This window comes from Pipra filicauda, unplaced genomic scaffold, assembly GCF_003945595.2.
Source record: "Pipra filicauda isolate LSUMZ 115617 unplaced genomic scaffold, ASM394559v2 scaffold141_size4267151_pilon, whole genome shotgun sequence".
Taxonomy (NCBI): Eukaryota; Metazoa; Chordata; class Aves; order Passeriformes; family Pipridae; genus Pipra; species Pipra filicauda.
Genome location: NW_024103896.1, coordinates 2,471,932 through 2,485,256, shown reverse-complemented (window position 1 = coordinate 2,485,256; position 13,325 = coordinate 2,471,932). Strand labels below are relative to the sequence as shown.

The 13,325-nt window shown below is 36.3% G+C and overlaps 1 protein-coding gene across 23 annotated transcripts in view; it reads left to right on the top strand.

Moving 5' to 3' along the window:
* Positions 1-13,325, top strand: part of DLG2 (discs large MAGUK scaffold protein 2) — a 995,087-nt gene that overhangs the window by 723,353 nt on the left and 258,409 nt on the right. For 19 of the 23 annotated variants that reach the window (XM_039378618.1, XM_039378620.1, XM_039378619.1 and 16 more), the window contains one exon: positions 12,609-12,764. The exons of the other annotated variants lie outside the window; for them this stretch is intronic. In XM_039378618.1, the coding sequence (XP_039234552.1) occupies positions 12,609-12,764 (156 nt within the window). The remainder of the gene's footprint in view (positions 1-12,608; positions 12,765-13,325) is intronic. 23 annotated transcript variants of the gene reach the window in all.

The following is a 13,325-nucleotide window of genomic DNA, read 5'->3' as shown; positions in this document are numbered from 1 at the left end:
GCTATAGACTGAGAGCAGTGAATGTACTCTCTCTGTCCAATGCCATAGGATTTGCTGATGAGTCTGCCATTAAAAAAAGAAGATATTTAGAAAGTCTTTGTTGCTGACCAGTTTAGAAAATCTTTCAGTAACTGAATTATCATATTGATAATTTTAGTAAAGCCTATCAATTCCTTGATTGCAGCATTTATAGTTAGGTTTTCTCACACAATGTTTTATAATTAAGATGTTTGCCAGCTACTGCAGTGCTATCCATTAAAACTAACTGGTTCTTGCTTTAATAGGTTTACAGGGCTAATTTAAATTGTGCTCGCATAAAGAAATTTATTACCCGTGCAGTCTTGCAACACTTCTGGCATTTGTGCCAGTTAAAAATACTTGGAACAGTAACTTCTCCACTAAAAAAGGCTTTTGAAATTTTGAAATTCTTTGCATAAGTGATTTGAGTGAGGCTGATGACAAGCTTTCTTTTAACTTACTTGTGATAATGAATCTATCAGTAAAGCTTAAATGGTTGAACATTCAACTCAATTTGCCCACTTTATCTCGCTTTTCTTTTTGCTTCGATATTGTTTTGTTTGTTTGTTCCAGTTCTAAGGTCTTTTTACCTAAATACTTCTATTTCGCCTAACAAAAATAAGTGTTTCTATCGATAAAAAATTGTAATTTTTGGTCTAATATTGAATTTGTGTCTGAAAAAAATTCAGCATAAATTTTACTTGGTAAAACTCTGGGGGGAAATGAGCACAAAGGATTAAAAAGTAACAAATCATCATCAACCACAAGTTTCAATGAAGCTGAATGTTGTCTTTTAATTACTGAGCTTTTTGAAGTTGTGTGTATTATTGGTCCAAAATGCTATCAGTGATGAGCATAATTTACTTCTTGATTTTCTGGATTTATTTTAAATTCACTCAGAATGGAAATTTTGCCTTCCTGTATTTTTTATAAAAATTGTCACCTTTTCAATTTTAAATAAAATAACACAATTTCAGGTTAGTAGAATGTGGAATCCAAAGTGGATAAAAACTACATGGCAAGTAATTCTACCAGTACAATCATCATCACGCTGAAAGTAAGATCTTGATTGTTTTAGTTTCTAGTAAGATTAAATTGTTGTGCAGGCAGTGCAGGAGATTCCTTGATTGTGTTTCTGACCATTTCCTGATGCTGCTAGAGGGGAGAAGCAGGATTAGTTCTCTGCTTGACCTGCTGCTTACAAAAAGGGAAGAACTAGTGTCAAAGGTGGTGATAAATAACAGCTGGGATCAGAGTGACCATGAGTTGGTTCAGTTCATGATTCAAAGGAAGTCTGGAAAGATATTCAGCAAGTTATGATTGTTAAGACTTCAGAAGAGCAGATTTCAGCCTTTTTGGAGAGTTGCTTAGCAAAATCTCTTGGGATGTTGCCACAGAAACATAGGGTCCATGAAAGATGGATGATTTCTAAATAAAACTTATTGAGAACTCAGAAAGGAACCATCCTGTTGAGCAGAAAGGAGGGGGATTCAGCAGAAGGCCTTTTTGGCTGAGCAAAGAGCTTTCTGATGACCTAAAATGAAAGATATAAGCAAGCATTGCTTGACTGCTTAATGACAAAATGAGAAAGCTGATTGATGTGAGCTAGGACTTAAAAGTGTCATAAAGGAAAACATAAAGTGATTCTGCAGGTGTGTGCTACTTTCAAAAATGAAGGTAAAATCTGAGGAAGGAAAAAGGTTTTGAATAGGGGGCGAGACAATGTACTGGCAGATAATATAGAAAAAGCTGAAGCACTCAACTTCGTCTTTGCCAGGCACTTAAGGGACCGGAAAGTAATTGGGATAGTCAGCATAGATTTACTAAAAGCAATTTGTGTGCTTGTCTAGACTGGTTGCTTTTCCCAATAAAATGACTAGCTGCTTGGATGAGGTGAGAGGAGTGGCTGCCCTATACCAAGCAGTGCCACAGCACAGGTGCTGTCCTGAACAGGGATGTCTCTTTGCTGAGTGAAAACTCAGCTGGCTCCAAAGTCATACGTGGCCCATGTCATAACTCCCACAAATGTGCATGTGGAATCTACTGTGGGGCACATGATGAGTCCTCTTCTCCACTAGTTGCCACAGGGAGTGGCTGCAAAGGTATTTGTCACACTTCTTTTGTGGGCAGGAGAAGCTATAACATGGGATCACCCTTTAAAACTCTTCTAACAACCTCTCATCCAAACATAAGGAAGTGTTGGATGAACACGGACAACTAAGCATAGCTGGAAAGAAGATATGATTTGTAATGGTTTGGAAACCTCCTGCATAGTCCTTTGGGTATCTCCTCAATTGTATGTTGTATCACCTTGCTTGATAGCCTTCTCCCAGCATGGCTGTGCTAATTTGCACACAACGATTTTGGTAAGGCTTTTGACACAGTCTCCCACAGCACTCTGAAAGCTGGGGAAGAGTGGACTAAAAGAAGAGAGTGGGTTGGGAACTGACTTAACCACTAGGTTCAAAGGGTAATGATCATCCCTTGACATCTGTCGAGTGGTCAGTGATGAGCAGAGTAGCTTGGGATACCTGGGGTGTCAGTGAATATCTTCATCAATGACCTAGATCATGACACACAGTGCACCCTCAGCAAATTTGCAGAGGATAGTAAATTAGGAGGGAGTGGTTAACATGACAAATGGCAGAGCTATATTCTAGAGGGATCTTGATATACTTGGGGGCTTGGCCAGAAGAAATCTCATTAAGTTCAGTAAGAAGTCTACATCTCAGGTGGAAGAGCTGCACATGCTTGTACAGGCCATGAAACAAACATCTGAATGACAGCTTCAGTGAAAATGACCTGGAGGTTACCGCAGACACCAAGCTGAACATGGACCCTGGAGTACACTCTCACTACAAGTCAGGTAATCAGCATACCAGGCTATCTTAGGAGAAACGTGGTCAGCAGGAAAAGAGGTTATTTTCTAGAAGACTGTGACCAATTCACATTCTTTGAATTTAAGAGCTGTGGAGATGGTCCAACAGATTCTCAGAGCCCTAGATCACATGGACATTAGAGGGGTGTTGAGGGAGCTGGGACTTGTTTAATGTTGTGAAGACGAGATTAAGGGGCAATGTAAGAGCACCCTATAAGCACTCAGTAGGAAAGATGATGCAACCAAACTCTTCTTAGTAGAGAAGAGAAGCACTAATGGCCACAAGCTCTGGCTTTGGAGATTCTGATTTCAATTTGAGAAGGAATTAAAACACCAGATGGGTAGAATAGTGCTGGAGTAGTGCTTGCTTAGAAGGGTTGTGAAATATCCACCCTTTGAGATTTTTAAGATTTGGTTAGGTAAAATTATGGCTGATCTAATGTTGTCAATAATCCTAATTCAAGCACAAGATTGAATCAGATGACCTGCAGAGATCCCTTCCAACCAAATTTTTTATGGCAGTAGGAAGAAAAACTAAAGTTTTTTTGTTTGTTTGTTTGTTTTAGTTGTTTTGTGGAACATTTATTACTAATACAGCTGAGAGAGATGTCACAATTTTCTCTTTGGCATATTTCTGCCTTCCAATTTCTAGAAATATTGAAATTACAGCCTAAAAATCCTGCATCTTTTAGGTGTTCTTTTCTTCTGTCTTTAGTGAACAACATCAGGAGAAAAGACCCATAAAAATAAAGAACTACCATCTTAAGGTTTTATTTCCTTTTTAGGTTCAGAAAATGGTAGCATCAAACTCCTGTGCTTCAGCTGATAAAAAATTCACTTTAACATTTAACTCTGGTTAGATATTAAAGATTCATGGATGAAAAAGCTGAGTTATATGTTTTGCTGTGGAAAGCATGTTTGATTTTTTTTTTCATGCATTTTTGCAAAATAGCATTTTCTGGGTGGGGAGGAAGTGCTGGGAATTGGAAGGGAGAAAAAGCAGAACCAGTAAATTGAAGTCTCAGGAGATCTCTTTCTCTGTATTGAAAGTAGCATTCCTCAGTTGTTTCTTGTTTACTTGTCTAAACTTGCTAGTTGAATTGACAATATTTTATGGAAACACTTTTAAATTTCTATTCATACACAGATTTGACTTTTCAGTATTAAACCATTACAACTAACGTTATGGTTTCTGTGTTACAAAACTGTCAGTAATGATGGTTTTTGGAAGCACAGCAATGGGATAAAAGAACTGCAGCTTTTAGCAATGAGTCCTGAAAACTGTTCTTTGGGATCTTTACTGAGTTGACTTAGATCATCCACTGACAAGATATTCTGCATGTTTTTAAAGTGTACATTTGCTGAAAAGGGTTAGCTGCATTTCCTTCAAGTCTTTGGGTGGGTACATAGTTTAAACTCATGTCTCCCAGTCAACAAAGGTCTTCACTTGCTGTAGGTAGAACTTTCAAATGTTGAATTTTACACCATGTTTTTGACCTGATGTTACCACACGTGTGATGAGTAAAGATATGTAAAAGTCCACTGACACAGTTGTATGAACATGACAAGTAATTATGAGCTTTCAACAGTCATTCACCATGCCCTAAAGAGAATAAACTATATGTAGTAATATGGGAAGACTGATAATGCCTTTTGTTTATTCTTTTTATTAAATAACTTGTAAATTTAGCAGATTAAATGTTCAAGTTAATATTTTAATACTCATGTTTTGCCTGGGGCTGGATTTTTTTTGTCTAGGGATAGCAAAGGTTTTATAACTGTTTTGCTTTAAAATTTAGTGTAAATTATATCTGTTATTTTTAAAGTAATTTTAATTAACCACTATTATTATCAAATTAAATTGCATTTTGTTTTAACCATACCAGTTTGGTCATTTAAAGGGATGGAGAGAGAATTATATACCTTAGTTCGTTTTCTATTCTATTCTATGTTAAAAATTGCTGTGATATAATATTTTAAATACCATAATATTCCATACAAACCTTCAGAGTATTAAATTATGGGAGCCAATGAAACTGAATCCATACAGTATTTCTACTCTGTTTATGATAAGATAACATATATGTGTCTTTAGAAAAACTGCAGTTCATTTATCCTCTAAAATGTAATTAATATGTTTTGCAGCAAAACTCTTTCAGATTCCACACTTACACTGCAGTATATCAAAGCTTCTCACAATTTTGTGATGCTGACTAGATTGTTTAAAAATCCAGCAAAATTGAGCACAGCATTACATGGCCAAAGCTAATTTTTCTCTCTACTTATTTCTTCCATTCCTTTCTGACACAGAGACATAGTCAGGGGTCATTCCGTTCTGTGCTCTGAATGCCCTTTGCTGTTAGATTTAACAGTGAAGGGACTGGAGGAATAGAGCTAGTGTGTTTGACAAAGGATTATGGTGAGACTGGGTGTGAAAATGAGGGAGAACTTGTCACTGGTGTGTGAGAAAGGAAATCACAAGAAGGGAAGACTGGTATTTAATCAGGGAAGAAGATTTGGATTTGGAAAGGGAATTCATAACAAAACAGAACATAATTGAAAAATAGGTGAAGAGGCGTGAAGAAGCAATGGAGAAGGGCAGAAATGGATGTCAGGGCCACTGAACCAGCAAATCCTTCAGTCAGTGAGACATGAGGTTTGGAATAATCAATAGTTGTGCGAGAAGACTAGGGCAAGGAACAGAGATAGAGAGCAGGTGGAAAAAGTTGCTGATAAGGTGCTGGCAGGCTCAGGCTCAGACATCTCTTTCTCCAGAAAAATGGAGAACACAAGGTTTCTGGGGTTTGCATGATGCGTGTTTGATCCCAGCAGGCAGTCTGTCATGATAGCTCATGTACATTGTCTGTCTGTCTGGAGGATGCCAACCTGCTGCTGCTACTGGTTGCTCACCAGTAACTCAAAAGTAGAGTTCTCATGCTCTAGGTGTTAAGTTGGTGACTTTGCTGATGATTCCATTGAATTCAATATGGTGTCCCAGAATAGAATTTCTTTCTTGGTTTAGTCTTTGATCAATCTAAGAAATTATTAAAAAAAAAAATAAAAAGAACACTATTTGAGTTACACATTAAATGTTCAGTTAAGGAAAGAAAAGAATGTTTTTTTCTGTAAATCCTTGAATTGTACCCTTGGTGAAATACATTCCTTAGGTTGAAGCATGAAATTGCTAACTTGCAATGCAGCTATTTTATATTATGTGTATTTAATACACAAATTTGATTTTAACTAATTGTTAAACTTTACAGATGCATAATTGTCAGACTATTTTTTTTGTTATTGAAATTTATTTTAAGCATAATAAGTCTTGACTTGGGAGAATAATTTATATTAAAGTAAAAATTTAGTTATTGTCAAGTCACCAGATAATCTGTTATTCCTGAGTTATCCTTGCATATTTAAACAGGCCTGTCAGAGATCCCCAAGTAATAGGATTTGACTGTTTCTAATACATCTAGTGGAATCTACTTAGAACTTAACACTTATAAAAAAAATTAATCAAATTTTAGAATCTGCTTTGTGCCTGTATGGAGATTTTTGAAATGAGATAGTAATACTGGCAGTGATAATGCACACAGAAATTCTAAGTAAAATTCAACAGTGCACAAAGGAAAAAGATAACCTTAATTACATACTACATATATCATGTATCGTTTATCATGGACATGAACTCTTACAGCAGCTCTTACCACTTAAGAAAGACACCTTGGGGTGACTGTGATTAGTTCTGTGCCATTGTCAGCTCAGTACTCAAGATCAATCAAGAAGGCAATTAGGAATGAAAATAGGATCTGATAGGAAAGGACAGGAGTGCAAAATATAATAGTTTTCTCTATGAATCTGTTGTGCATCCAAGTCTTGAACACTACATGGAGACAGCTGGAAAAACCTCCAGAAGAGGGTGACAGAGATGAGCAGGGCTATAGCATGGTTTCCAGGGGAAGATAAATAAGAAATAATTCCAGCATAGGAAAAAGATGTCAGAAAGAGATAGAGCAGATATCTGTGAAAGCACCCATGGCAAAGAGAAGGCAACAGGCAAGTACTATTAGCACTTTCTTACAACTCAGGGATTTTACAATGCATTGCCAAATTTAAAATATAGAAAATGGAAGTTTTTAAAATGTTACCGTATGTTATCTACATCCAACCAAGTAACAGGCTTACAGTACACAAAGGTAGAGCTTTCTGGATGTATCACGATCAATTTGTGAGGTTCAGTGCCACAGGGTGTCATGAAGCCTAAGAATATAAAAATGTTCAAATATGTGTGAGAATAAGGCCTGATTCACGGTGGACAGGCTACTGACTACAATTTCCTTGGATTTAGTTTCTGGTCCATGTGGTCCTTGGTGATTGTCAGCAGCTGAGCAGGGAAGGGCTGTTCTTTACTGGCTTTATTTCCTAAATAGTCACTGCAAGGGACTAGGACCTTTGGTCTGACAGTCTCACCGTTCCTATGGTGAGCCTTCTTTTCCATTACTGCAATAGAAAATATTTTTTTTTTCAAATTAGGCAGTCATTTCACTTTATAATTCCTAATGGCTAAAAATAATGAGTGTAGAACTGGATGGAGAATAATAAGTTCTAAATTATGCTTACACTTTCTTTTAGGCCGTTTCATTTGAAAACTCCATTAAAATGTTAAAGTAGTATTGTTAAGAGGAACAAGGCAATCCTTACTCTTCACTACTGTGCTAAAAAATCACTTGTTTTGCTGTTATAGAAAACTTTAAGGCATATGAAAATAAGAGTTAATAATGGAAAAGTTGAAAAATTATTAATCGTAGAATTTCCAGATAGAACAAAGGTACTGTACTTCTATGTTTTCTTCCAGCTCTTCACATTCATTTTCTGTCTTTCATCAAGTTGAAATAAACATGTCATATCAGTCATTTGTCCTCATTTAAATTGCCAGGACACAACTTATGGAATAAAATCAACTTTCAGTTCTAATTTACCCTATTGAATAAAAAAAAGTTGGAAACTTGTAGCATTGGGAGATTTTTTCTGAGATTGAATTTAATGTTTCCTGGCTATAGCCCTGCATACTCATATGCTATGAGAGTCTAACTGGTTTCTTTCCATGTCATAAAAGGTTTTAAAATGTTTTAAAAACTGAAACCGTTAACATTTAATGTGCTATGTGTTGGCAACTGAAGCCTTCCAAACAGGATTCTGCAATTAAAAAAAAAAGTTAATTTTAAATTGAGGACCCTGAATGATGGTGAGGAGAGAATGGTTTTTAATAATTCCATTTTCTTATAACTTCTGTTGTGCAATTAAGTCAGCCTGAAACAATAACACAATGATGATCTAAACAAGGAATAATAAGGACAACAAACAACTAGGAAGATTTGCTTTCTTTATACAATCTGTTATGAAATAAATAAATAAAACCAGTGTCAGATCAATTTGCTACCTCCCACTGTTACTGTTAGCTTTTCCACCAATTAGTTCCACCTTTCTGTGGGAATTGTGCCTTATTGCTGTTAGGTCTGTAATGAATAATTCCAGCTTCATGCTACCGTTTAAAATCTTACCTTTGGTGTTAAGTGACTCAATTCTCTGTCCTATGAATTGAACTATTTAGGGAGGCACGTTCAAGCCATGCTACGCTTACTTTTACCGCTTGCATTTTCTGTTGCCTTTCCTCTGCTATTATATGCCTCATTCTCATGCTGACATAATTATTGCTGTACATCCAGACCTACTAGTTGCTGCTCTCACTTATCACAAAACTTGGTTTTTAGCTCACTGATAAAGACAGTGATAATATATGTTTGTCACTAAATAAACAGTTTAAAGGCAGAAAGGGAGCAGATCTGCTAAAGAAGAAGTTGTGGCAGTAGTTACTTATTTTTCAGAGTAGGCCCATATTACATAATTACCCTTTAAAAGAGATATTACAATTATCCAAGATGTATATCGTAATATTCACTCATTTGGCATTTTAAGGGGATTTTTTGCATAAGTATTTACAAAAATTAAGATAATGGACAAAAGAAATTCCATCATGTAGTTCTTTGTTCTTCCTCATAATAAAAATTACAAAAGCTGCTTAGTGTTTATTTTTAAATAAAACCTCTGAAGCTGTACCTGCTGTACCTGAAAGCGATGCAATTGCACATAAGTTAGAGTAAATCTGTCATTAAATTATTTATATCTAGCCTTTACACTTTTCTTAAAGCATGCTAAATGACCTGCTACATGTTTTTAAATTCATTTGAAGAATTAATGAAATATAAAATAAGGCATCAATGTTTATGTTCAGTCTGACTCCTTTTTGCAAGAAAAGTTGAGGTGACCTTGACTGTATTTTTTCAGAATGGCACATTAGAAACTCTTTCTAAATAACATTCTCATTATCCCATGCTTTGAGAGAAGGCAATCTGTTTCTGTCATAGCACTAGAGAAGATGTGCAAGACAGGATTTACCAGGTGGGCTGATCCCTTTGGAAAAAAGTTCTTTCTTCTTTCTGTGAGGAGAAATATAAATAACAAGAGAAAATACTGCGTTACAATTATTTAATAAAGCTGGATCTTTATAATCTTTTTTTTTCTAAATACAGGATTGATGTCTTACAAAGTAGGCAGGTACTATTGTAGTTATTATTATTATTATTGTTGTTGTTGTTATTATTATTATTATTATTATTATTGTACTTTGCCATAGAGAAGGGGAAGAAAATCAGGAGGATATTTGAAGACAAACTGTTGCAGCAACTATCTCGTATTACTTTAAACGATTAGTGGCCTACATGGAACACAGTTTGTATGACCAGGACAGTGATCTGGCCCATATGTTTTATGCATTCTTCTACTTTATATTTGTTACCCCAGCTTTCAAATATTTTTGAATTACTTAATTCATATTTACTAAACGAAACTGAGAGAGAAAATAACTTTATACAGTTATTTATATATCCAGTTATCCAGGATCTGAGCTGGACCCTGGATGTTACATATTGCTTTTTTTCTGTCAAGTTCTTGCTTTTCTGTGCCAATAAAATATGCAGTCAGAGCCCAGCTACGCAGCTGATAGCTGCTAGCATATTCATCTGAATAGTGTGAAGTATTAAGTATGAAGGGATCTCAATGACCTTGAACAGGGTAGCATCTGATGGGAAATAGGTGGGTATGGTAATCTCAGACCACTTCATAGGCCTTACAGGAAATGCACTTTTAACTGGAATTAACTGATACCCTGAATCCTATTCTAACCCAAGAGTCCAACAAAGTCCAAGTTTTAAAAGGATAAGAAGTATGAATTCATTTTCTTAACCTTAAGACCTCTCTCCAACTCAAATATGGGTTATGCTGTTAACTAGGTCATGGTATCACTTATATAATACCAATGAGTAGAGGATTTTATAATCAGTGCTGTGACTTGATCCAGTTCCCTGTTATATTACCACCTGGCAGGAGGGACTTTGTGTTTATATTTGAAGGACTAATTTGATCTCAATGTCTAGGTAGATGTTGAATGTTTAAGTTCATTTTGCTTTTGCAAGCAGCTTGTAACTGTCAATTAACAGAGAAATTCTTCATATCTCTCCATCTCTCTGGCATGATTTGTGTCTCAGCACAAGGTTGGATTGTCACTCACTGATGACTCAGTGTAATTTGAGCATTCACGCTATATTCAAGGGGTAGCAACACTCTCATGTCATGTACAACTCAGAGGAGACAGTTAACTTGGATATAGGAAGCTAACAAGTTGTTTGTGGACTGGTTAGTGTTTTAAGCCATGGAGAAATCTACAGTTTTTATTCATCTTCCTCCAGTGAGGCAATATTTCTTTAATTTTCTTAGTAGGTATCATTTATATTTGATATTTGTACTCATTCTTTCTTATATTGCTTAAAAGCAAAAGTGGTTTCTGAGTGAATAAAAGACAGTATTGGACAAAAGTGAAATAGAAGTTTTTTTTGTATCTGGATTTTATTTTTTGTGGGGTTTTTTTGTTTGTTTGGGGGGGGTTGTTTTGTTTTCTTTTATATTGAAAGCAGCAATTGATTTAGTTAATAAATTATTAAATCCAACCCTCTGAAACAAGTGCGAAATATGCTGATAAAAAATGATTGCAACTTTCAATATTTTTAAAGGGATTTTACTAAATGCTTGACAGAATACTTTATAACCAAATGAGTGACAGCTTTGCTATTTTTCTATTTGGTAATCTTAAATTACCATTTTTTTGGCTGTAAAGTTTTCCCTGGGAAAGTCAGGCACAGAGAGTTCTCAAAGCATGTGTCAGATTGCTATGAATAATGTTATTAACATTGAGTGAGACCAATTTTTGAAGTAGCTACTTCTTTTCCCCCAGAGGACAAACTTAGAAGCTAAAAACAAAGGAAATTAGGTTCTCTGTATCTGCCAGCAAATCCATGACTGTAATAAATTCTGGTACCTGTGAAACTCACAGCACAACCCACACCCATGTGAGGCAGAGTGCAGCCAGAAGAACAAAAAAGTTCCTTAACTTCTTGGCCTTGTGTTATTTTCAGGCTTCTGAAATAAGATTTCCATCTCGCTAATACTGTGTTACAGTGATTAAAGACAGTGGCATACCCTGGATCTTCTGGCAGAAGCAAGCATATGACAGCAATTGCATCTTGGCACTCTTTAGAGCAGAAATGTCAGGAAATGATGAGTCAGGGTTCACTCTGCCAGTGGGCCCTGGTGTATCTGCTGGGGCCAAAAAAGTAGTTGGAGAAGTTACATGGTGGAAATGTACTATATATGTGGTGTGGGTTTTTTCGAAAACTGCTGGATGTCTCCTGTGGATCCTCAGCTGGTTGGTACTAAAGGCTGCGTTCCCTTCTCCCCTCTCCCAGGTGGCTCCTGGGAGGGCTGTGGTAAGTATTGTCTCTCCCAGATGGGTGGCTGGAGAGAAATTTTGGGTTCAGGATCTTATTTGTTGTATCTAACTTCACAAGCTGCTGTCTGTAACTTGGAGCAGCATTGCAAGTGCGGTTGCAGTGGCCTTGTCAACGAGGTTAACTGTTTCAGATGTGGTCTGCATAATCAGATTTTGAAGGCTGAATCTGAAAAGAGAGCAAAGAACTCTTGAAACGCAACAAATTGCCTGTCAATGAGATGAATTGCTCACACTGTTTGTTACCATCAGTGTTATTAAAGAATATGGATCAATTTGACCACAACCCTACTTGCAAAGCCCCAGCTCACTGGGGCAGGAGTATGTTGTATTATAAAGTAATATGTCCTTCATCTGTATCATACATTAATGGGTAAAAAATACTTCTTTTCAGATAATAAACATATTTTCTTCTATGCTGTACTCAAAATTAAGATCACAGAAAGCTGTGTAAAAGTAATGCTGTTTGATTTAAAAATAAAAATAAAAAAAGCAAAAAGCAGAGTATGTGGGAAAATTCTTCACTTTCTCCTCTTCAGAGATAATATATTCCCTTTCAGTGCCACACTTCCTATAGAGCGGTTTTATGGTCCACTTGTATTGTGTATATCTTTATATGCAGTTACTTGAATGCCATACTACTTTTACCAAATTCTAACGATTCCTTTAACAACACACTTTACTTGTCGGAAAATCCCTGCTGAAAAGGTCTTGACAGATTTACTATGCATGCTTTTAAAATGATTGCTGTGTTTGCTCTATGTTCTCAGCAACTAATATGCACCTGATCTTTTACTCTTGTCTCTGTATCACCAGGCCTCCTGAACCTGTTTACAGCACTGTGAACAAACTGTGTGATAAACCACCTTCTCCTAGGCACTATTCCCCTGTCGAGTGTGACAAAAGCTTCCTTCTTACAGCTCCCTATCCCCACTACCACGTAGGCCTGCTCCCTGACTCTGAGATCACCAGGTACTGCATGCGCTTCTTCCTCACCTCCTTTGTTAGAGTGCATGAACATCACTGGATTTATCTCATAGTTTGCATCTTCACCGTAGATCTTTTTCTACAGCTTGTGCTTATTTTTTAACCATGCTTTCACATCTGTACCACTGGAAGATATATGCTGCCTTGGTATATAATTTTGGTCATCCAAATCCAGTGATGAACACAGGCAATGTTTTGATCCATTGGAATGGTGCTCTAAAATAGGTTACATAATATGTATCACATTTTACAACTGAATTCAGTGTTTGTTTCTCTGTGAGTATGGAAAGTGACTAAGACTTCACTGAAAGCTATAGTAATTTGTTTTGATTCAGTCACTTTATTTCTGTTTCGTGCATGCTTAATTCACTGAGCATCTTTAGGTTTATAGGGCAGCTGCCTAAGCCATTCAGAAGAAATAGAGCAAAAAATAATCACCTACCTCACCAAATCAGTTAAGAATGCATCCAAAATTTAGCATTTCCGAGGCTAGCTGTGCTCTGAGAGGACAGTCAGTAAAACCTAAAATGATGAACATTTCCGTAA